The sequence below is a fragment of the Liolophura sinensis genome, chromosome 10 (assembly GCF_032854445.1).
Source record: "Liolophura sinensis isolate JHLJ2023 chromosome 10, CUHK_Ljap_v2, whole genome shotgun sequence".
Classification (NCBI taxonomy): Eukaryota; Metazoa; Mollusca; class Polyplacophora; order Chitonida; family Chitonidae; genus Liolophura; species Liolophura sinensis.
The window spans coordinates 5,851,170-5,872,355 of NC_088304.1; the positions used below are offsets into that span (position 1 = coordinate 5,851,170).

The 21,186-nt window shown below is 38.1% G+C and overlaps 1 protein-coding gene across 1 annotated transcript; it reads left to right on the top strand.

Moving 5' to 3' along the window:
• The first annotated feature begins 125 nt into the window (after positions 1-125).
• On the top strand, positions 126-20,657 carry LOC135476432 (RUS family member 1-like). Its single transcript, XM_064756458.1, has 14 exons — positions 126-349; positions 1,692-1,769; positions 3,034-3,148; positions 5,296-5,341; positions 6,621-6,653; positions 7,235-7,340; positions 10,337-10,438; positions 11,527-11,597; positions 11,965-12,149; positions 13,051-13,108; positions 14,293-14,366; positions 16,175-16,275; positions 18,372-18,417; positions 18,951-20,657. The coding sequence occupies exons 1-14, from the start codon at positions 206-208 to the stop codon at positions 19,121-19,123; spliced, it is 1,332 nt and encodes a 443-aa protein (XP_064612528.1). The 5' UTR covers positions 126-205; the 3' UTR covers positions 19,124-20,657.
• The last annotated feature ends 529 nt before the right edge of the window (positions 20,658-21,186 follow it).

Genomic DNA, 21,186 nt, shown 5'->3' on the forward strand with positions numbered 1-21,186 from the left:
TATACATTTATTTTCTTATTTGTTTTAACTATTTCTTATTGACGCTACTTCAATCCGCTTCCTTTTCCAATATAAATCAAGAATACACAGCTTAGCGCGCGACACGCGTAATCAAAGTAAAAAAAAAATGCAGAACAACTTTCGTGACAGTACAATATTTCTTTGAAAAGTGATGAGTCTGTTTTGCTGAGAGCATAGAATTAAGATGGCTGATGTTGTCATTGGAGAAGAGTGCTATGGTAGTCATTCATCGAATCTGAGGAAGCGTTACGTCAGATCGGACGACACAGGCCGGGTGATAGTGTTGGATGAAACTGAGAGATATACATCAATCGCTCAATTTTTCAGGGTATGCCGTATGCCACTTCAGTGATGGGCTAAGGATTTATGATGGGACATGCTAAATCAGAGACCTGGCTGTTGTTACTCACCGCTGCCTTCTGACAAAAATTTAAAAAGAATTACTGAATGAAACATTTGTATCATGTATTTCATAAATATCAGTTCATCTGAACAAAACTTCTGACATTTATGATAACACTAGACTAGTCATGAATCACAGTGAATTTAAAAATAACACCACGAATGCATCTAGATAAAGATAGAGAACCATTATTGCATATGGTATCATGCATGGTCTTTGGTGATTGGTGATCAGTCATAATCCATGCTGGCTGGCTGATCGAGTCTGTGTCACTGTTCCACTAAGTTTAAAGCTAGATGCACACACAGGGTCTAACTGCTGAGCATAAATTAAGTTACTTTTGACTAAATGCTCAACAGATCTCTCCTGTGTGCATGCAACTGTAGCAGTAATTTTAAGTCGCACACACACAGGGGACATCTGCCAAGCATTCAAACACGAGTAACTTAATGCTCAGCAGTTAGCCCACCTCTGTGCCTAACTTAATATACATATTCCAGCACATAAATGAGAAAAGTAATGTGCCCATAAGCGCCAAAACAAATATGATGATTACTGATATTGATTTGTAATATTGACTTCCATAGACTTTCAAAAACTGTGCCAGTCATGCACATTCTGGTGTCAACCTTGAAAATCTTAAATCTCATCATCAAATTAATGCTTTATCATGTGATATCCCTGCAAGATTTATGAGTTTTTAGGTGTGAATAGCAAACTCTGAGCAGTTCTATAGGTCATTCAAATTTTTGACATATAATGTCTTTTATAATATCTTTAAAAAAAGGGAGATTCACTTAAAGAAGAGTAAAATGTAAGCCCATCTCCCCGGACTAAAATGAAGCTAAAATTTATTGTAAATTCAGGGTTTATGCCCTGATGTTTTACCCAGATTAGCGTTCTAAGATCACAAATTTGAAAGCAATCATCTTAAGGCTCATGACTGGCTTATTTGCGACATTAAACACCAATCAAATAACTAAATATTGTAAATGACCTGAAATACCAACCAAAAAAGTGCATTTTTACAACTAAATAAGTGTCATGAAATAATGCTTTTAGTGCTGAAACTGATCTTTTTCCAGTAGAATATCATTCTGCTCTTTGAATAAACCTCAAAATAGCTTTCTAAGATCAATAGAACTCTCAGAAGTCAGGCAAAATGAGAAACTTAGCTGTTGACAAAATTTTAGGTCATTTACAGTACTTGTATGACATATTGAGTAAAATATATTATATCTTGAATTCTTCATGTTTTATATTTTAGTCTGTGTTCTTACCGCAAGGCTATCCAGAAAGTGTCAGTGATGATTACCTGATCTATCAACTTTGGGATACCATACAGGTAGATATTAGGGGGCCTCCATGGCCTAGTAGTCAGCATGCCTGTACACTGTACTGACCCAGTAGCCTCTCACAAATGCGATTGTTGTGAGTTTCAAGTCCAGCTCATGCTAGCTTCCTGTCCAGTTGTATGTGTGAAGGCCTGCAGCAATCAGCGCATGGTCGTGGGTTTCCCCCAGACTCTGTCTGAATTCCTCCAGAGTACAAAGTAAAACATCAACGAAATAAATAAATAAGTAAAGTAGATTTGTCTTCAAAATTTCCATTTTATCCGGATGTCAAAAAGGATATTTTTCCAGTGTATTATTTTCAGAGTTCATATTTGACATTGATGACAATATGGCACACCAGCAGTTAAAAATTACGACCTGGCCAAAAACAATAAGAAAATCAACGGATTAGTTTGTAAATTGTTTACTGTTGGGTTTTCACAGAAGACTTAGTTTTGTGTGATCTTTACCATCAAGGACTTGATTTATCTTATTAAAACAGGTTGGTAAGCTCCTCATTTTAGTGTTTTTATCTGTGCCATGAAAAATTTGATTTCTAATTTTAAAATCTAACATCGTTTTTGGAATGGGTCGAAAATCTACGAGAAGAAAGATGGAAAAACTGAGCTCTGGATAGTAGATGCTCCCTGAACATAAGCAGTGGATCTAACAAAAAACTGGTAATAACAGTATTTAAAAATTCATTAAATGTTTCAATAATGTGATCTTCCGCCTCTGAAAATCAAACACATTCATAAAAGTCATTGTCATATTTCACTAGTAGACAGCATGTTTCAAAGCTTGAGTCCATCAGTTGATACAACTGCTTTTTCATGGCACAAGTATTACTTTATGACCTATCGTGATATGTGTCCTGTAACAACAGTAGAATGTGCATTCGACCTCCCCTCAGGGCAACCTCAGGGCGTATGCGAGGGTTAAACATTAGTCTCTGTGGCAGCACTAAGCTTCATATTAGATGTAAAATGATTGAATACTGTGAAGTTCAGTGCTGCCACTATGACAGTCAAATCTAGTTCTATCAGTCAATAATGTATATGTATAAAAGATAATATGTGTGTTAGTAGATGGAAAATCATTGAGAGCTAACGCACATTTTATCTTTTATACATGTACATCATTGGCTGATAAAACTAGACTGGATTGTCACAATTGTGTGACTTTAGGAAAAATGGGAGATAACTCTAAATGGGAGATAGCTTGCTTGAAAAGTAGTATGTAGGCAACAGAACAGAAACCGTTGGTATTTTGCAGGCTTTTGCGAGCAGTATTACAGGCACCTTGGCCAGCCAAGCCCTACTTAAGGGTATAGGTGTGGGAGATGAGAATGCTACAGTGCTAGCTGCAACCATGACATGGCTGCTTAAAGGTGAGGGAGCATAGCAATGTGACTATTTTCATGACTGATTTATTTTAAAGTGTGGATGTCATTGTATGTTAGTGAAAATCAGGTAAGAAACTCTGCCATGATTCTTGGACAAAGGCACTGTAACAGTGCCATATCTGGAAAACATTAGAGGTTCTGATCCTAAACTTTACTGGTGACACTGACTGTGCATAAGGAAATTTAAGAATGCAACTTAAAATGGTGCATTCTAAGAGCTTTTAAGCCTGTGAATGAAAGAAGTTTATATGAAAACTTAACTTTTTATTTTTAAACCATCATATTTTTGTTTAATGTACTTAGTTTTAGAAATTTCTTGGCTTTTACATTGATGACATCCTCTTTCAAAGTTCTCCTGCTGGCTCTCATCCATCTCTTCCTACCAAAACCTGAACCCATATATAGCTAAAATGATATCTCAAATCGGACTCTTTTTAAAGTATTTGTAAATCCACATATACCTTAAAAAAAAAAAAGATCAACATCAATATTTCTGGCAGCAATCTTATTGGCGATCAGTGAAAGCGTAATCTTACTTGAGTCAGACTTTTTCATGATTCATTGGAGATAGAACTATGTTGAAAAATTAATCTGCTACCCAGAAGAATTTCACTTTGTTCAAATCACCTTTAAGCAATTACTACGCACTCCCCAGGCAATTTGACACAACCATAGAGGAAATAAATTTATCTGGTTTGTGCAAAGAGTGATAGGGGAGTTTAGAGTTCAAACTCTTTTATTGCTTGAAAGGTAAAAATAGGCCTACTACATCATGTGACCTATTAAAATTGTTAGGCAACTATTTTTAATCACATTTACTACAAAATTGGCATCTGAAAAAAACTTTCACAAGTAATGTAGAGTAGATGAATGATAGAGAAAATTGAGGAGCTGGACATTGTGAACTTGAGATGTTATTTGCCCCTGGGACACAGTGAGACAGGTGATCGGTAAATTGATGTCACCAAAGGATGCCTAACATTTTTTTTTACAAGTGACATGACATAGTAGGACTGCTTTTAACTCACCGTCATGAAGTAAGGCTACATGTAGGTATTGTGAGTGTTGGTGTCAATGTTGGTGTCTGAGTAAGCTTTTTTGTTTGGGTCAATTGAGTAAGGTTTTACGTTTGGGTCAGTTGAGTAAGGTTTTATGTTTGGGTCAGTTAAGTAAGGTTTTTTTTGTTTGGGTCACGTGAGTAAGCTTTTTTCTTTGGGTCAGGTGGGTAAGCTTTTTTCTTTGGGTCAGTTGAGTACGCTTTTTTGTTTGGGTCGGTTGAGTTAGGTTTTATGTTTGGGTCAGTTGAGTAAGGTTTTATGTTTGGGTCAGATGAGTAAGGTTTTATGTTGAGTAAGGTTGTATGTTGAGTAAGGTTTTATGTTTGGATCAGTTGAGTGAGGTTCTATGTTTGGGTCAGTTGAGTAAGGTTTTATGTTTGGGTCAGTTGAGTAAGGTTTTATGTTTGCCTTTGATAGTCTCACATTTTTCACATCACCTTAAAGAAACTTATTGGGAATAATGAACATAATTTGGACATTTACTCATTTTGATTACAAATTAGGAATGCTTCCTTTTCCATTTAAATTATCAGGTTTTGGATTTTATCCAAACCAGTACTATAGTAGGCCAGGGTTAGGTTTTTTGTTTGGGTCAACTATTGCCACAGAATTTACACTTTGCGATTTTTGGGCAATTTGTTTGTAAACCTACATCTACTTGTATACTGGGTAGTCCTGACTACAAAGGAAGGAATCTCTGTACATGTCAGCCTATGTATACACGTATGCACATGTCTTTTCTTCACCCCCTATATCTCGATCAACTCCACACTTTCCAGGTGTATTACTGGTACACCTACCACATACTTGGAAACTCAGAAGTAACATACTCCCTCTCTTTCAAAGTCAGGAGTATTGTCCTCCCTCTGACAAAAAATTATCTGTAGCAGTGTCATTTACTTGCCAGAGACCTGTGATGAACTCCAGGCACTCAGATCTCCTCCGCCCATAAAATTGTCTGTCATCGCTTTCATCAGTACAGTGTTACAGACCAGTCAGATACATAGATAAATAAATAAATCTGTGGAATATTGCATGTAAGATTGGCATTATGTATTTCGTGTCTTTCCCCAGATGGAACAAGCATGGTGGGGCGAGTTGTGTTTGCCTGGCTACAGGGGTAAGGAGGATCTTTTTTTTCTCTGCCAGTTGCATGACATAATTTAAGGCAGCTAATTGTCTCACCCTAAGGTAACTACATGTGCATACCCCAGCTTGAGTCACCTGGATATCTTGCCTTGAGTTACCTAGATATCACCTTTAAGTCACTTAGATGTGTCACCTTGAGTCGCCTAGATATATCACATTGAGCCACCCACACGTCACTGTGAGTCACTTAGATGTCATGCCTTGAGCCACCTAGATATCTCACCTTGGAACACCTAGATATCTCACCTTGGAACACTTAGATATCTCACCTCGAAGCACCCAGACATCTCACCGTGAGTCACCTAGATGTCATACCTTGAGCCACCTAGATATCTCACCTTGGAACATCTAGATATCTCACCTTGAACCACCTAGATATCTCACCTTGAGTCACCTCGACATCTTGAGTCACCTGGATATCTCACCTTGTGTACAAACCTAGATATCTCACCTTGAGTCACCTAGATATCTCACCTTTTGTCACCCAGATATCTCACCTGGGAACGCCTGGATATATCACCTTGAGTAATGTAGATATCTCGCCTTGAGCCACCTAGATCAAATCACCCTTGATTGAGTCACTTAGATATCACACCTTGAGTCACCTGGATATATTACCTTGAGTCACATAGATATCTCACCTTGGAACATCTGAATATATCACCTTGAGTAATCAGGTTGACCATTAGTGGTAGATATGTTAGCAGTCCTATGCTAAGTGAAAATATGATGTTTATAAAAAGGATGGCTGATAGTTGATAATTGTAGGGAGGTCCTTGCTGGCTCATTTGAATGTTCATTCACCCCCTGACTAAAGAAGTCAACCCCAAGTCTGGATCAAGTCCAATTCAAAGGGTGATGGTTTTCTGCAGGCATTCACATTACCCCTAGTATAAGTGCAAAGGGGGCCTCTGTGGCTGCCAGGGTTAGCACGCCAGCTCAGCGCAATGACCTTGGAGCCTCCCACCAATGTGGTCGCTGTAAATTCAAGTCCAGCTCATGCTGGCTTCCTCTTGGGCAGTGCGTGGGAGGGCCTGTCAGCAACCTGCCGATGGTTGTGGGTTTCCCCTGAGCTCTGCCCGATTTCCTCCCACCATAATGCTGGCCGCCGTCGTATAAGTAAAATATTCTTGAGTACAGCATAAAACACCAATCAAATAAATAGATAACTTTAATAAAAGAGTGAAAAGCTTTTGAGTGGGCAGATAATCGTAATCATTGAATACTGATGGTGCATATTTATTTTGCAGTACGAAGCTTGACTCTGATGCAAAACGATGGAGGTAAGGCTAACGTACTTAATGGTTTGCTTAACCAATAATCCAGTTCTGCTTAAATTTGCTGTTAAGATAATCAGTAGACATTTGTGGAACAGTTCCAATTCCTTACAACTTTCTGTATGCCTTCACCATGGGCTGTCATAAACTCGCATCATCAAGCCTTACCTTCAAATTGCTTATTGACTTTGAATACGATTTTGAGACATACACAGTATGTGAATAAAACAAATTTTTTCTGGAGTTTATAAAACGTTCTTTTCTGTTTTTCCCATTGATGAAAGATCACCAGTATTTTAAAACATTCCTACAGAACTATGGGCTGTAAAGAAATAATTTGCACTGTTTTATGAAGCTTGCATCTTTAATGACACAAATCATTTTTAGCATCATTTTCATTATTTTTATTTTTATTTTCAATTTATTTCATTATTTATTTATTGCATAACTTCCACTATAAAGCTTGCTTTAGTGATTGAAAAGGTTGAAGATTTACGGTACGCACAGTCTTATTACAACAACTCTTGGAAATTGGTCTTTGACAGATACTTTCTGCTACATAAATATTTTATGTGTTTTTATGACAGATTATTTGCTGACATCACAAATGATGTTGCCATATTTCTGGAGATCTTGGCTCCTTATTTAGGCGTGTATTTTACAGCAGTAGTCTGTGTAGCTGGGGTGGCAAAGGTAAGAAAAATTACCATGATGCTATTTCCTTTTTCTTTATGAATATATTGGTGTCCAAAGTCATAACGTCAGGCACTGTCGAGTTAAAGCAAAGAAAACACTAACGTGAAGTATATGTCAGATGAAAGACCACTGGACACTGTTCATAAATTAGTTTGATTAATTTTTTAAATATTTTTCTCAACCTAGTAAAATGAAACTTTAGATTCTGTGTTAACATTTTCTGACCATATTGGTTTTTCACTTTTCCACATACACATAGAGTGCTAAACTCATCATTCAGAATGCATGTGGGTATAGATCTATGATTGCTTACACTAAATAGACCTTGAAGCTAACTTTCTCAAGCAAAAAAAAAAAAAGTGATGTGATGTGATGTCACTGGTAGCCTCTTGGCCACTACAGACCGCCACAGAATCAAGTGTTTTAAAGCCATTTTACGCTGTTGAATAAAATTTTAAAAATAGGAGTGGAGAAATTTTCCTGGACTGTGTATAATGATTTTTCATTTGATAGATACTTTATTTTAATGTTTTCTTTGTCTTTAATTCATGAGTTTAACTCTCTGTCCTGAAAATTTGCTTCCATTCCAATGTACATTGTAAGAATGTTGTTGAGACATGCTACCTAAAGTTAAACATCACTTATTGTCATCCTTATTGCAATTTTCACCACCTCCATTATACAACTGAATTCTACAGTTAAACATACTATATAATAAAAAAAAAACAACAAAAACAGTGCAGTTTGTTCACAGGATTGTACATACCTGTGACAAGACCAATAAACACTCTCTCGCTTCTCTGAACATGGATCTGTTAGCTTTAGTAGAATCCCTACACAACTGCTGCCAGAATGCACATCTCACGTTGACCCTGTGGTGTGCTGGGTGAGTCGTGCCAAAAAGCTTCAGTGAGGAATGAAATGTTAGCACTAATACCATCTCTGCATATCTTCTGCCAGGATGCATGTTTTATGTATGGTCTGTGAGAGTGTGTTGTGCCAAAGCAGATGGATTGAGGTTAGAAGGGTGGACCTGTCACAAAAAGGCCGATGTTGATAAGAGTGCAGGTCTTTCAAAACATCACCAATAGATGTATATGTGTCTAGTCTAAAGTAAATATGGTACCCATATGGTACCCAAATATAAAATACCCATATGCGTTTTAGAAGCTAATTTGCAAAGATAAATACAACACTTCAGTGCTCAGACTTACTGCGATTAGGTTCAGCTTTACAGGTTTGCCCTCATCGGAGTAAAAAAATCCATTTTCACGCAGTTTGCTTGAATCAGAACACGTGATTACACGTTACCAGTGTAGACCTTAATGATTTAACAATAACATTCAATATATCGAAATTTAGGAGGAAGAGGTGTCAAACTATAACCTATTGGGTATTCAAATATAAATGCCTGAGTTGTATTGATGTCAAGACTAATTCCAGCCTTTCCCACAGCTCTGGGTATAGTCTTTGAAGTTTCAACATAGTTTAGGAGGCCCATTCAACACAGCTGAGACCCGATCCAACCACCTGATGTTTTGTCACTTGGTCTTAATTCTACTCACCGTAGATTGGTTGCTTGTGTTACCACTGAAATATATGACTACATGACTTTACTGAAATGGTTTAGTAGCAAAGTCCATAGCGATCTCACAAAAATTACTATACATGCTTTTCATTGTGTGTGTGGCTGTATGTAAATTAATGGACCTCCGTCTGCTAGTCTAGATTGGGTGGGAGATTCTACAATTGTGACTATTCCCAGGGGCGGGTGGATGAAACTAAATGCATCCGATTGGTTAGTGTTCAAATCAGTAAACTGTCAATTACCCGTCAGACATTTATGCCACCGTGACTCTCAGTCCAGTGCGTGGCAATCAGCTGTTACAACAATGTGAGAACGAGGTTGGTATATCTAGTTTCAGAAACTTTGCAGAAATGTGTTTTCTGTGTTGAACTGAAGGTGACTTGATTTAATAAGGATGGGCAATCTCAACTGCTGTGTTACGAGAGCTTGACGACTGATACTTATCAGTCAGGCATATCATTGAAATAACTTTGTTTGCCGATTTGTTAAATTTATTTCTGGAGCTGTGAAAAGACAACACCGTATACCGGATAATTATCAGGCAACCTTCTCTTAACCTGAACATTTAAGCATTCACCGATGTAATTAAGGCCAGCAAGTACAACCTGCAAATTTAGCCTGTCAACCTGAGAAGTAATATGTCAGGTAGCCTATTTAGCGTGGACATTTTTGGAATATACAGGTTTGTTGCAATTGTCGCTTGATACTTTAATCACTTTAATTCATGAGTAAAAACAAAGGTGTGACTGGTCGGGAAATTGTTAAGCCTCACTGGAAGTATTGTAGTTGATCCCCATATAGTGCTGATTAGCAACTTAAGCCTTCATGAAGTTTGATGGGGTGGGGGGGGGGGAGGGGGTGCTAATATCTCATATGTCGTGCCGCCCCCAACTCAGACTGTACGGAAGTAGCCGACACGGGAAATTTTACATCATTTTCCACAAGTTATTTCACGGGTCCAAAAAAATCTTTTTTCTTCAAAGACCGATGGACCCAACCTTGAGAACAAGTCAGCGCCTTGTTAGGCGCAACCAAAAATGTTTTAATGAGGGTCTAGATGGACTAGAAGGTGTATAAACACTCATCTCTCAGTCCATGTCTGGGGATTTTGCCCCATGTGGCGAGGCCAGCAGCCAAACTTCACTGGGGATTACTGCACAGCTGAGGGCTGATCACTGTCCCCTGTCTTCTCCTCTCGCAACTCAGCTGACCTTTACTGCCAGAAATTTTCGGCTAAACTCTATATGATTTACAGTACATTATTTTCTGTTTTGGTGCAAATCGCAAAAATTCAACCTATTAGTTTTCATGAAAATATGTTAAATTAAAATCAAGCTAAATTTTTTGGGCTATTTGTGGCCCAAACTGTCTGAATATATTTAGTTTATAATATGTTGTTTTGTAGTCCATAGTGGGTGTGTCTGGGGGTGCAACCAGAGCTTCATTGACATTACATCAAGCTCGGCGGAACAACATGGCTGATGTGGCAGCTAAAGACGGCAGTCAGGTACGTGTGTGTGCGTAGTGTTACAGGATTTATTCCCCTTCTGTTGTCACACTGATAGGTCACACTTTGGATAAGGCTTAAAACTTAATTTCCGCTTGTGTCATGTGAAAGCAACCTGCAGTCTCCCCCTTGGGTCTGCCCACTTCATTAAGTGAAATATTCATGAGTACGGTGTAAATCTCCAAGCAGATGAATTAATAAATACTAGTAGTGTCAATGTTTTATGACATTGGTCCATTGTTTTGTTGAGACTTCTCAGCTTTCCCAGTCATTTATGACAGTAATTTACATTTGGGTAAAGACTTATTTGTCCTACCAGTATCTTGTGAGTTTTAAATGTGACATACTGCTCGTCCCAGTCTTTTGGGACACTAGTTTGGTTTTGATTAGGTAGTCTTACCAAATATCTTGTGACATCAGATTTGAACTTTAGTTGAGACTTACGGGTTGTCCCAATCATTTGAGACACTGATTTACACTGTGGTCAAGATGACATACCAGCAATCTCTGTGTCCTCTGACACTTGATTCATACTTACATGTAACTGTTGTCGCAGTCTTTTTTGATGCTCTTGGTGCCTTTGGCGCAATATTAAGTTTGATCATATGCCGTATATTCACCGAAAATTAAGCATTATTCAAGTGAAGTATTTTGGTTGATTCTGATTGATTCGTCCACACTACAGGGAAATATAAAAAATTTTTGTGAAGTTTAATTAATCTCTTATCAGAAAAACCTAAGTGTTGGCATCGGAAATATCATTTTAAGGCCTTTATGTGCTTCTGAAAGTGCATTTTTTCATGGCAAACTTTAGATGAAATACACTATATGGAAAGTGGCTGACTCCGTAGAAAACTTCTTGTGTACAGTGTTAAACTCCAGTGAAATCTATTTGATTTGTGTTTTACTCCGTACTCAAGAATATTTCACAACAGCGGCCAGCTTTTTGGTGAAAGGAAAGCAGGCAGAGCCCAGGGTCAACCCACGACCATTCGCAGGATGCACGTAGTACCTCTAGTAGATTAACAAATTGAATTGAAGTTGTTTGCAGTAATCGCTGATGTGTCTGTAACTGTTCACTTGTACAGGAGACCATTGTGAATCTGGCAGCTCTGCTGGTTAGCCTACTGGTGGTCCCCGTCATCACTGGCAAACCTATGTGAGTACACACAGATGTGTTGTTGTTGTTGTTGTTGGAATTCACTGATGTTTCAAAAGGTAACACCAGTTTTATTGTGTGTTTTACAGGCGAACCAACACTTAAAAAAAAAAATTCAAAAATGGAGTAAAAGTAAAACTGAAAGTCCACCTTTTTATTTTGTGTGATCGTGATGCTGTAATGACCTCCCTGTTTTTCAAGGTTTTCCGATCATGTAAATATGTCCTTAGCAGGAGGAATGGCAAAGATTGTCTACATTTTCCACGTACATGTATTAGTTGATATTTAAGTTTACTCTTTTTCGTAGCCCTTTTCAAGACCTTGAAAAAGTCATTTTTCTGCACATTTTTTTTTCTTTTTGTGACAGGTTGATCTGGGCTTTATTTATTATATTCACCATTGTCCATCTGTATGCCAATTACTCAGCCGTCACATCTGTTGTCATGGAAACCTTCAATCAGGCCCGCTATCATATTATAGTCAAAGAGTACATGGTATCTCGGGAGATTTTATCTCTACGAGAGGCAAACTATAGAGAACCAGTGTTACGAGGTAAGTCCTGAGAGTGTGATACCGTAATTCCTCAGTCTTTTCGTTTATGCAATTTATGCACATTTTGAAGTTGAGTTTGGAGACAAAACTACATTGGTTGGATTGGCCACTTTCAGAGCTTCACAAAAAGTGTAATTTTATTAGTCCTTATAGAATAATGCCTTCAGAATATGCTTGAATAAACACTTTGCAAACATGTGAAAAGGTTGAAGAATTACACTAGCTGTTGTTTGGGTGTACAGTATTTATAGTAATGTCACATCTAGAGCCACTCCCTGTACTGGCTCGCCACATACTAGACAGACTACCGTGACATCTATTCCGAGTCCATTGGCTATATTCATCCAAAAAATGTATTAAAACTACCTGAAACTGATCATTTCTCAAGTGACAAAATTTGCTTCATTCTGATTTATTTATCCTACCTATGGGGCCACAGAAGAAATTGTTCTGTAGTTTGATTTTTGTCTTATCATGAAAATTTAAGCTTCATTTTTTGGCTTCAGAAGTGTCCATAAAGGCCTACATGTGCATTTTTACATACCAGACATGTTAATAGACATTTTTTTTGGTCAGTTTATGTCTAAACGCTAAACGCTAAACTCTTACAACCCTGTTTTTAGCTCATAGTGTTGAAATGTGAATGGAAAGCTTGTGAAACCTTTTACACCTGTACGTGGTGATGCCTTGACTTCTGACTTCATTATTTTTACCATTGAACCTCTCAAACAATTCTTAAGCCGTGTGTAATTTCTATATGCCTCTATGAGCTGGGCCATGGAAAGGATCACTTTATAATGGATGAAGACATTGTCATAACAAAACAATCAAATAAATAAATAAACAAATTGATATAAAATGCAGTTTTGTGTTATATTTTCTGTGTGGCATTGTTTTTCAGGTACAAGGTGGAAGCTGCCAATCAAATTGGGAACTTCCTTTGAAAACATCTTAAACAGGTGCATGTTTGCTATATTAAATGCGATCTGAAAAATCAAATTTAATCGTGATATTCCTGGTCACTTGTGGTATTTCTTGTGATCAGATAACATTTACTTCCCTTATCTATATCTAAACCTGAAGGTGGGGCCTCCGTGGCTCAGTTGGTTAGCGCTCTAGCACAGCTTAATGACCCAGGAGTCCTTCACCAATGCGGTCGCAGTGAGTTCAAGTCCAGCTCATGCTGGCTTCCTCTCTGATCATACGTGGGAAGGTTTGTCAGCAACCTGCGGATGGTCGTGGGTTTCCTTCAGGCTCAGCCCGGTTTCCACATACCATAATGCTGGCCACCGTCGTATAAGTGAAATATTCTTGAGTACGGCGTAAAACACCAATCAAATAAATAAATAAACTAAACCAAACCTGAAGGTAGCTTTGGATTCAAAAGATTCAGCTCATCAGTCAGTTTAGGTTCCATACATGCGACAAATTAAATCATGAATACAAACAGTCCGTACATTGTTTCCTTCGTGAAATGTCACCTTTTTTTGATAAACCTTTTGTCTAATGGGGGACCTGGCAAATACCTGATAGCAGGACTGATAGCAGGACTCGGAAGTCATTTTGTCTCTGTGCTCATCATAACGATGTCACATTAAACACAGTATAATGTTAGAAAGTGATACTTTATATCATTGCAGACATTGCACTACAATTAATTTTGGACATAACAATGACTCAAGCTCCTTTTTCATACTTCCTCCACCTTTCAGGCTTAACAAAATAAGTTTCCACTTCCTCATTAAAAATATTTGATACTAATAATAGCTGTGGCTCATTTAATTTTTAGTATATCCCGTCTTGAAAATATCCCCTGCCTTCAAAATAGTACATTTGTTAAAGATGATGGCACATATGTTTTGTCAAAATTTAATTAAGATACCTGGAAACCTGGTGTGATGTTATAAAATGCCTTGTGCATTCAAGTACTTGTTCATCACTTAACTAATGATCTGTGTAAGTACTGCAGTCAAACATCTGTTTACTACTTCTATCTTTCTAGGAGCACTTGATAGTAATGGCAGATACACTGGTGCAAGCAAACCTCATTTTATTGCTCATATGATCTTGCATTTCAGGTAAAATTCAAAAAATTGGTGTGAGCTCACATGTGTTTACTACTGGTACCTTCTTTCTGTTTCAGTATGGCAGATGTCAGTTTGTTGAGGTACACCTACAGTGAGGAGAAGTATCTGTTGTCTGTGGACTTTAGGAAAGGTGAGAGTCGTTGTAGTTAGGACATTCATGATATACTGTGACTTTAGGAAAGGTGAGAGTCGTTGTAGTTAGGACATTCATGATATACTGTGACTTTAGGAAAGGTGAGAGTCGTTGTAGTTAGGACATTCATGATATACTGTGACTTTAGGAAAGGTGAGAGTTGTTGTAGTTAGGACATTCATGATATACTGTGACTTTAGGAAAGGTGAGAGTTGTTGTAGTTAGGACATTCATGATATACTGTGACTTTAGGAAAGGTGAGAGTCGTTGTAGTTAGGACATTCATGATATACTGTGACTTTAGGAAAGGTGAGAGTCGTTGTAGTTAGGACATTCATGATGTACTGTGACTTTAGGAAAGGTGAGAGTTGTTGTAGTTAGAACATTCATGATATACTGTGACTTTAGGAAAGGTGAGAGTTGTTGTAGTTAGGACATTCATGATATACTTTGACTTTAGGAAAGGTGAGAGTTGTTGTAGTTAGAACATTCATGATATACTGTGACTTTAGGAAAGGTGAGAGTTGTTGTAGTGAGGACATTCATGATGTACTGTGACTTTAGGAAAGGTGAGAGTTGTTGTAGTTAGGACATTCATGATATACTGTGACTTTAGGAAAGGTGAGAGTTATAGTTAGAAAATTTCATGATATACTGTGACTTTAGGAAAGGTGAGAGTTGTTGTAGTTAGGACATTCATGATATACTGTGACTTTAGGAAAGGTGAGAGTTGTTGTAGTTAGGACATTCATGATATACTGTGACTTTAGGAAAGGTGAGAGTTGTTGTAGTTAGGACATTCATGATATACTGTGACTTTAGGAAAGGTGAGAGTTGTTGTAGTTAGGACATTCATGATATACTGTGACTTTAGGAAAGGTGAGAGTTGTTGTAGTTAGGACATTCATGATGTACTGTGACTTTAGGAAAGGTGAGAGTTGTTGTAGTTAGGACATTCATGATATACTGTGACTTTAGGAAAGGTGAGAGTTGTTGTAGTTAGGACATTCATGATATACTGTGACTTTAGGAAAGGTGAGAGTTGTTGTAGTTAGAACATTCATGATATACTGTACTTCACCTAAAGTTTGGTGTGTAACAATGCACTTTTGTGCATCAAGGCATTCAAATGATACTTTGAATGTGAACACTTAAGTTTTTTCGGTTAAGAAATTAATGAAAAACTCCTCAGTGGCCTTATAGGGTGGATGAATAAGTTAGAATCAAGCAAAATGTGTCACTTTAACAAAACTAACAACATTGGTTTGGTCGGCCAATTTCAGAGTTTCACAGAAAAGGTGGAAGAATTACAGTAATCACATTTATGTTGCATTTTGGATACAAGCTGCTCTGTTTTACAATGAGTGCGAAACAATAGCCCCTTCCCTTTGATTTGCTTTATGTTAGACTCTCCAGGGGTTTAAATATATGTATATTAAAGTCATTCAGCCTGTATTTTATTTGAGGGGACATATCTGCATGAATGCTTGATTTATTTATTTGGTTGGTGCTTTATGCCTTACTCAAGAATATTTCACTTTTACATTCGATCACTTCAGTATGTCTATAACAGGAACAATTGCTGGAACAGTTCACATTTTCCACAACATGGATAATTTTCCAGCTTTGTTTTTCCTACATTCAAAAAAAAAATATTTATTCTGCCGGTAAAACAAAGATATGAATTGATGTGACCTAAACTAATGGCTGCTGTACGATTGATATGCCCGCATTAAGTTTCAGTGGATCGATCAATCAGTCAGTCAGCTAAGGTAGGAATTATTTGAGACTATTTCCGGTTTCAGGTTGTATATACGTGGTGCTGGACAAGACCTCCGGAGTGTTGGATCAGCTCAAAGCTTGTTACCAGGCAGAACTCATTAACTATGCCTGTGATCACTATGTGGTGAGATCAACTTTTTCTTTACCTTTTTTACTTGTGATCACAGAGTGATCTCACTCAGCAGACATATCGGTAATGTTAATGATACAGTCTTATGTGTGATGAAATCCCTGATTTCTTGTTTCAATTTGTCCTTCTTATCAGTGTTCATCTTGATATGAGCATGATGTGAACACACCTTAATTGGTAAGAGATAAATTCTCCTAGATGCGGCATAATACAAAGTTAAATCAAAAATATAAGTAAAAATCTGTAAACCTGCAAACCAACCTTACCCTACCCTTGTGTGACCTTCATGACGGTTTAATCAAGAGGAGGAGCTAGTTGCCTGCCTGTCAATCTGTCAGATAGAGAGGAGCTAGTGGCCTGTCTGTCAGATACATGTAAGTAGAATGTAGTCAAGCTAGTGGCTTGTCTGTCAGTCTGTTAAATGGAGAGGAGCTAGTGACTTGTCTGTTAGATAGGTAGGAGGTAGTCAAGCTAGTGGCTTGTTTACCAGATAGGTAGGGGGTAGTCAAGCTAGTGGCTTGTCTGTTACATAGAGAGGGGCTAGAGGCTTGTCAGTCAGAAAAGTAGGAGCTAGTCAAGCTAGTGGCTTGTCTGTCTGTCAGTCAGATAGGGAGGAGGAGCTAGTGGCTTGTCTGTCAGTCAGTCAGATAGGGAGGAGGTGCTAGTGGCTTGTCTGTCAGTCTGTCATGTAAAGAGAAGCTAGTAGCTTGCCTGTCAGATAGGTAGGAGCTAGTCATGCTAGTGGCTTGTCTGTCACATAGAGAGGGGCTAGAGGCTTGTCAGTCAGAAAAGTAGGAACTAGTCAAGCTAATGGCTTGTCAGTCAGTCAGATAGGGAGGAGGAGCAAGTGGCTTGTCTGTCAGTCTGTCATGTAAAGAGGAGCTAGTGGCTTGTCTGTCAGTCTGTTTGCCGGATAGGTAGGGGCTAGTCAAGCTAGTGGCTTGTCTGTTAGATAGGTAGGAGGTAGTCAAGCTAGTGGTTTGTTTGCCAGATAAGTAGGGGCTAGTCAAGCTAGTGGCTTGTCTGTTACATAGAGAGGGGCTAGAGGCCTGTCAATCAGAAAAGTAGGAGCTAGTAAAGCTAGTGGCTTGTCTATCAGTCAGTCAGAGAGGGAGGAGGAGCTAGTGGCTTGTCTGTCAGTCTGTCATGTAAAGAGGAGCTAGTGGCTTGTCTGTCAGATAGGTAGTGCTAATCAAGGTAGTGGCTTGTCTGTCACATAGAGAGGGGCTAGAGGCTTGTCAGTCAGAAAAGCAGGAACTGATCAAGCTAGTGGCTTGTCATTTAGTCAGATAGGGAGGAGGAGCAAGTGGCTTGTCTGTCAGTCTGTCGTGTAAAGAGGAGCTAGTGGCTTGTCTGTCAGTCTGTCATATAAAGGGGAGCTAGTAGCTTGCCTGTCAGATAGGTAGGAGCTAGTCAAGCTAGTGGCTTATCTGTCAGTCTGTTAAAAAGAGGAGAGCTAGTGACTTGTGTGTTAGATAGGTAGGAGGTAGTCAAGCTAGTGGCTTGTTTGTCAGATAGGTAGGGGCTAGTCAAGCTAGTGGCTTGTCTGTTACATAGAGAGGGGCTAGAGGCTTGTCAATCAGAAAAGTAGGAGCTAGCCAAGCTAGTGGCTTGTCTGTCTGTCAGTCATATAGGGAGGAGGAGCAAGTGGCTTGTCTGTCAGTCTGTCATGTAAAGAGGAGCTAGTGGCTTGTCTGTCAGATAGGTAGGAGCTAGTCAAGCTAGTGGCCTGTATGTCAGATAGAGAGGAACAAGGTCTGGTTAAGGCAATTGCTGTTTTAATTACTGCGGTTTCAAACCTGGCTTTGAACAGGAATTTACAAAATCCAAGCTCTTACTGTTCAGTGAGGCCTTGGTGACGAAAAGCAGTCAGCCATGCTTATGTGCTGGTTTGAGCAGACCAAAATTCGCTTCCACCAATATGATTTGCATATCTAGATGTCTCATGTGGCAGAAAGTTTGTCAGTAACTTGACGAAAGTCAGTGGTTTACCCAGAGGTGATGGCTATTTTGAATACAGGTGGATAAGTCACGTCACATTTGATGATAGGTGTAAATGTTGTGTAGTTGTTTTCTGTTTTTGTACGCAGGAATCCGATGACAGATTGAGGAATCTGATCACAGCTGTTAGAGACAGTAAGTTAACTTTTGATTTATGATCCCCAAAAACATACACTTTTAGGATACAGAATTTGACCATTAAGGTTTTGTCCCTAAGCTACACATTTTCTGAGTTGAGATCCTAAGAGTTTTATTAGCTTTATTCTTAGTTAGGTGTTTTGGGGTTTGTTTGGAAAGTAGGATGATATTCTACTGGGATGATGTAAGTTTCAGCACCATTAGTAATATCTTATGATTTTTATTTGCCTCTAAAAATGCACTTTTTGAAACAAATTTTATAGGACAAATACAGCAGATGCAGGTTGCTTTGAACTGTCTGATTTCAGTGCGGCAGATTTTAACTTTTAAAATATTGCCTGAAGTTTCCGTTTAAATGTAATTCTGATATTTAAAAAAAAAAAAAAAAAACATAATCAGGTTTTTCTGTGGTCACTTAGAATTTTGTAATAAATTTATTGAAATTCTGTCTGTTTACAAAGTTCATCAGTATATTTTCAGTACTGGTTGTATGAACAGTAGATGATGAGTTGCCTTTGTTATGTTTGCAGAGAACACAGAGGAAGTTATCTCCCTTTCTTACCAGTGTATGGCCATGCTGTTCCCCCAGTGCCTGGAGGGCATGTTACAGGAGGGATGGGTGGTGGAGCCGTCTCTGTTAGGCCCAGATGAGTGGAGGGCCATGTGGGATTTTGGGGGACTCACACAGAAAAAAGGCTACTGAGATTTGTAGTTGTCATGATAAGAGGACTTGATCAGAAAAGAACAGCTGATAGTGGTGTATGACAGATAAAGGCAAATACAGATTTGGTGAGGAATCTCGGCAGAGCGTACTTCAAGAGAGATACCCAACAACTTTAGGGTATAAAGGACTCTACCATGACTAATTCTGGGACCTGATTTAGAAACAGATACCATATATGACCTAAAATTTTGCCCCAAAAAATGAATATTTAGAGGCAAATAAATGTCACAAAATATTATTTTTGGTGCTGAAACGTACAGTAATTACAGAATTAGGAAAAATGGGCAAGTGAGTCATGGTGGAAGTTTATGATCATGTAGAGTAGTTGTTGTTATCTTGGTTAAAGGGCATCCATTCGGAAAAAATTTAATAAAATATTTATTCAGGTTCAGGGGCCTTTTAATCAAAAGAACAGGTGCTACTTTGGAAAGTGCTTTGACATTTGTGGCATTTTGACTACATGTACTTGAAGCACTTGAATTGGTACTGTAGGCAATACGTTGTCCTTGCACATGTACTTATGTGGTAGGATCTGATAGGGAGAGTCCTTTGTGTCATAGGATGTGAAAAAGGAACCTGTAGCTGGTGTATTGTTTTTTTGAAAAGCAGTTCTTTATTGTTATTTCAGCTACAATAATTAAAAGTGCAGATTACTTCAGCTTGAAAGATCGCCATGTTGAACAGGGACCTATCCGATTAAAACAGTGGTAATAATTTACAATACTAGACATAGACATTTCTGTGATATTGTATTCACAATTTTGATTTTGAAAGCCTTTTTCATTCCAAGTACCTCTTCTTGCCAGTTACCAAACAGCTGTGAAACTCTTTGGTTTTCACACAAGTGATCCAGTAGCATGATGTAGACGTTGGACAGCTGTCCCCAAAGATCATCTGGGAAACTGTTGGGTTTTGATGCTAGTGATCTAGTAGCTTGATGTTGATGTTGGACAGCTATCCCCGAAAATTATCTGTGAAAACAGTGATTAATCTTATTCCGCTGATTAGTGTCAGGTTTTATTTTGTAAGAGCTATTAAATGAAGAAGTGATTTTTCCACCAAAGTACTGATGGAAACAGCCTTTATGGTTTTGAAAGGTTACAGATCTCAAGGCATACTGAGTTGACATTGCATGTGTATGTTTTAAGTCCATGTAAAGCTATTCAAGAGGAGGCATTTTGATTATTTTTTTTTAAAGATATATTACTGTCAGATTCTTGTAGGGGGCAATATTTTAAATTATGAGATTTCAAAACATTAATCGTTGGACATCAGACTTGGGTGGCGATGGATTACAATCTCAGTTATTGATGTAAATCCATTTAGTGGGGAATTTAAAACATGCTTTCTCAGATGCGATACTTGACACCCAACTTGACCAAGAGTTGGCTAATGTCTGTAAATAATAGCTCAGTATGTTGACTTACTTTCAGACAGAAATCTCCACACAAATGTTTTAGGTATGGTTCCTGAAACAAAAGAACGTACTTGTGTGACATCCAATTCAATAAAGAAGAATCAAGTGTAAAACTTGTTTGAAAGACGAAAAGACAATTTTTATGAATTTGATCTGTATTTCTTGACATAGATGTATATCAGAAAAGATTTGTTGATTTAGTAACTTTTACTAAAGTATCTCTTGTTTCAGGTTTGCTTTTTTTAAGAAGTGTTCCATTTAAACTTCACTGGTTTTGGTGCGTTTGTACCATCTGTTGTTGATAAAATAAATATTCTGTTTTTATTTATTATTCAAGTGATTTGTTCATGTCTCTTTTTTTCCCTTCACCATAGCGACATGAATAGATTTGTCCGAATTTGAATCTGATATTTAAATTGGAAACCACTTAACTGCATGCTGGGATTGGGATGTGGCACCAATGTGATATGCGCTACTTCTACCATTGGTTGGAAGAGGTCAGGGTTCAATCCCAGATCTGCACTGTGAATTTTTTGATTTTTCTTCACATGTTATTCAAGGGGCCTTGGTGGCAGTTAACAGCCAATGAGTATTATTAGTTACTTGGTTACTCAGTGACAGGACA